At 41.5% G+C, this 3,950-nt stretch overlaps 1 protein-coding gene across 1 annotated transcript; it reads right to left on the reverse strand.

Moving 5' to 3' along the window:
- Nucleotides 1-2,247: 2,247 nt before the first annotated feature.
- On the reverse strand, nucleotides 2,248-3,290 carry LOC140363084 (GTPase IMAP family member 7-like). Its single transcript, XM_072449415.1, has 2 exons — nucleotides 3,265-3,290; nucleotides 2,248-3,119 (listed from the first exon to the last, which is right to left on the reverse strand). The coding sequence occupies exon 2, from the start codon at nucleotides 3,109-3,111 to the stop codon at nucleotides 2,248-2,250; it is 864 nt and encodes a 287-aa protein (XP_072305516.1). The 5' UTR covers nucleotides 3,112-3,119; nucleotides 3,265-3,290.
- Nucleotides 3,291-3,950: the final 660 nt, after the last annotated feature.

Consider the following 3,950-nt stretch of genomic DNA (forward strand, 5'->3'; position numbering starts at 1 on the left):
ACCAGGTGGTGATCGGTTGACAGCTCTGCTCCTCTCTTCACCCGAGTGTCCAAGACACGCGGCCAGAGGTCTGATGACACGACAACAAAGTCGATCATTGACCTCCGGCCTAGGGTGTCCTGGTGCCATGTGCACTGATGGACACCCTTGTGCTTGAACATGGTGTTCGTTATGGACAATCCGTGGCTAGCACAGAAGTCCAATAACTGAACACCGCTCGGGTTCAGATCGGGGAAGCCGTTCTTCCCGATCACCCCTCTCCAGGTGTCACTGTCATTGTCCACGTGGGCGTTGAAGTCCCCCAGTAGAACAACGGATGCAGATCTCTCTGCACCGGCCCCCTATGGATCCTCCTGCGGGTGGTGGGCCCACGGGAGGGTGGCCCACGTCGCTCTTTCGGGCTGTGCCCGGCCGGGCCCCGTGGGGTAAGACCCGGCCACCAGGCGCTCGCCATCGAGCACCCATCCCAGGCCTTGCTCCAGGATGGGGCCCCGGTGACGCCGATCAGGGCGACGTAAATGGCCTTGTTCTTGAACTCATCATAATGGGCTTCTGCAATATAAATAAAATTAATTATTATCTTTTTTTGTTTTATAAAGTAACGCAAAATAGCGTTAAATGAAATATAAAAAACGCTATTAAGTCAAAAGATAAGAGCGCGTGAAGCCTGCGCGCGGCCCCGGGAGAGCATGAGAAGACGCGCGCCCGTTTCCTTGTCTGCTAGGCGCAGCGCTAACTAATTTATATCGCAAATACACATTTTAAACCCGTTTACCACATTTTCTTCAGCGCGTTTTGCCGTGACTAAGGCTGCACACTTAGAAGCGTCTGTTCTACTGATGCAAAACACGCTACTTTTACACGCTCCAGACTGAAGCAGAGGAGCTCCTGGTCCTCATGAGCAGAGTCCTTCATAACCTTCTGCTTTTATATTTTTGTTTATATTAATATCATTATGAATATTTAGTTCAAACCTGGTGAAAGAGTTATGGCGTGTGTTACCCTGGAGCGCCCTCTTGTGGCTTTATTGAATTGTCAGGCTGTAAATGGAGGGGTTAAAGTGGCAGCACATATGCCAGGCTCCATGTGCAGTCGCAGGGTTGTGAGTTTGAATCCCGGCTCAGACAGTTTACTGCATGTCCTCCCTTCTCTCTCTCTTCATTTCAAGCTAAACTGTTCTGTCTAATAACGTTTACGGGCAAAAACAATCATGACAAAGAAGAGTTTGATTTTTTATACATTTTCTTCTGTCTAAACCTGCCCAGGGACTACAGCTTATATATATGTGCTGAGCATTGTTTCTCTTTTAAAATTAATATCTGTGCACTGCTCTTGTTTTAAATAAATACAATTATAATAAATACAATCATACTCGTAATAACAACAACAAAAATATTTGAATAATTACTCAGAAGATTTCATTTATTTTAAAATTTAAAGAAGACAGTTTAGTTGTGCAAAATAAAAGTACATTTTTCAACATTTGTAGAAGCCCATATGCAAAACACAATAAACTACATTATACGTAATTAGGTATAATTCTCAGTTTCATGTTGTAGAACTTTCCAGATTGTCAGAAAAGAGTTTAAACACCCTGAATACAGGACTCGGCATTAGTGAACATCATGATCTTTGAGTGTTCAAGTCTCATGACTATGTTTCCAAAAGAGGAAGTTTAAATAAGGTCAATGAGACTGTGGAGGTCAGGAAGAATCTGGTTAGACTTAAGATTATGCCAGATTTAAACAATAGAATAAGATAAAGGTGAACACGCTCATGTGAGCCAACGTCAAAGGAGAAATGCAAATGATCAAACTTTTCAACGTGCAACCAAATGTAATATATTTGTTTTTGGTGAGATGTCGTTTAATTATCATATATTTGTTGATTATAACATTTAAAATTGTATCTATTCCAAGTGGAGACATTATTAGAGCTTTTTATATCCTTGTTGCAATTGACCCATTTTCTCTTCAGCTTGAATCTTTATTCTTTCTAACTCCGGTGGAAGAACCTCTTCCTCTTCTTCTTTGGGTTTCTCTGGCTCTGCTTCATCCAGTTTCAGCTGAGGTTTCTCTGGTTCTGCTTCATCCAGTTTCAGCTGAGGTTTCTCTGGTTCTGCTTCATCCAGTTTCAGCTGAGGTTTCTCTGGTTCTGCTTCATCCAGTTTCAGCTGAGGTTTCTCTGGTTCTGCTTCATCCTGTTTCTCACGTTCACGCATTTTTTTAAAAACCCTCTTTATTCGTTCTACTGCAGCTCCCACAACCACACTGCTGCAACAATCGCTCCACCAGCGACTACAATTGGAACCTCTAGCACCATCGCTCCTACACCAAGGAAAGCTCCTAGAATGATTCCTGCTGGAAGGCCTTTCATAGGGGACCAAAGGATTTTGAAGATATTCTCTTTGGCTTTTTTGTGAATAACCTCATCAGACACGTCTCCTGATGAAGTCGCTTTAAGGCGTTTTATCTCTTCCTCTATTTCTTCACCAGTTTTCTCCAGTAACTCGTTTGTGTAGTACTTTCCTCTATTATCTGCCACAGTCTTGTTGATGGTCTTGAGCAGCTCTCTGATCTGGTACTGGTTGTTTCTGTATTCATCTTCACTGTTCTTCCAGTATTTATTATCAAAGACATGGCAGCGACCTCCACATTTCTGCACCAAGTCATTCAGAGACGGGTTCAGGCTCACCCACTCTTCAATCCTCATCTCCTCTGGCAGGTCATCTCCTCGAGTGAACACCACAGTGGTGTATTTCAGGACCTCTTCACTGAAATACTTCTGTATCATTTTTACAACTGCCTTTTCCTGCTCTGTGTACTTCTCTATCTTCAGCACAATAAGGACGGCGTGTGGTCCAGGAGCACATTCTGTGACACATTTCAACATCTCAGGGCTCATGTTGGTGCTGGATAGGTCTGTGTCAAAAAGACCTGGAGTGTCGACCAACTGGATATACTGTCCATCAATCGTCTTTCTTTTAGACATACATCTATCTGTCCCAGAGTTTGGAGTATTGTCTTCTTTGAAAATATTTTCCCCAAATATTGTGTTGGCCAGGCTGCTTTTTCCTAATCCAGTTTTTCCCATCAATACAATCCTCAGCATGTCTGCTTCTAGAAACACAGTTGTAAAAAGATACTTTCAAAAGGGTTGCACTTTTGTAAAACAAACAAAACAACTTAATCCCATCTTAAACACTTGAGTCTTTAGTTTAGTCTTTAAAAGTAAAGCATAAGTGCATAAATAAATCATTCGTACCTGTCAGGGTGTCACTTCGTTTGAGCGTCTTCAGTTCTCTCTCTTTCACCTGTGGAGCAGGCCTGTTTTATAGAGTCGACTTAGGGGCGGAGTCTACAACATGTAGTGCAACAAAAGTGAAACAGCAATTCAAAGATTGAAAGGACAATATAGAAAAACATAATCTAATCTTGACATGTGAAAAGATTCTATCACTAAAGAAGATGAGAAGCAAAGACACAGATTGAGAATCCAATAACAATATGTTTTTCAAACACGATCTAGTTTTAAAGCTGTCGCTCTCTACCACATGGCTGAGAAGATGCTTTAAGGTAAAATTACACAATACATACTAATTAATATGTAACATGCCGGTGTTAGGGTCTCCTCGTTCTCCTGTATGTCCATTCTAATCATCTTTTTCAAACTTATTTAATATTATTTATTTAAGTTTCTCCTGCTGATACTGGATGATCTGTCATTAAACTGCTTGTACATGGGCTTTCTTTAGTTGCCTTCTGTGGTTTTAATAAGACATACTTCACAATCTATTGGTTTGATAACTTTAGACTACAGCATCTCATTTGAGCTTTGGCTTATTTTATTTCATGTTGTCCATGGACGTTTAGCTCTTGAGATTTACCATTTAGTTGGTTAAACACTGGTCTATCCAGTTTTAACTTTGACCCAAAGACATGAAGTCAGCT

The sequence above is a fragment of the Eucyclogobius newberryi genome, unplaced genomic scaffold (assembly GCF_026437365.1).
Source record: "Eucyclogobius newberryi isolate DKJ021-1_F unplaced genomic scaffold, fEucNew1.0.hap1 SCAF_1, whole genome shotgun sequence".
Taxonomy (NCBI): domain Eukaryota; kingdom Metazoa; phylum Chordata; class Actinopteri; order Gobiiformes; family Gobiidae; genus Eucyclogobius; species Eucyclogobius newberryi.

Bases quoted from the DNA above. Each gene is read 5' to 3' on its own strand.
- LOC140363084 (XM_072449415.1), bottom strand. From the start codon at position 3,111: ATGCTGAGGATTGTATTGATGGGAAAAACTGGATTAGGAAAAAGCAGC.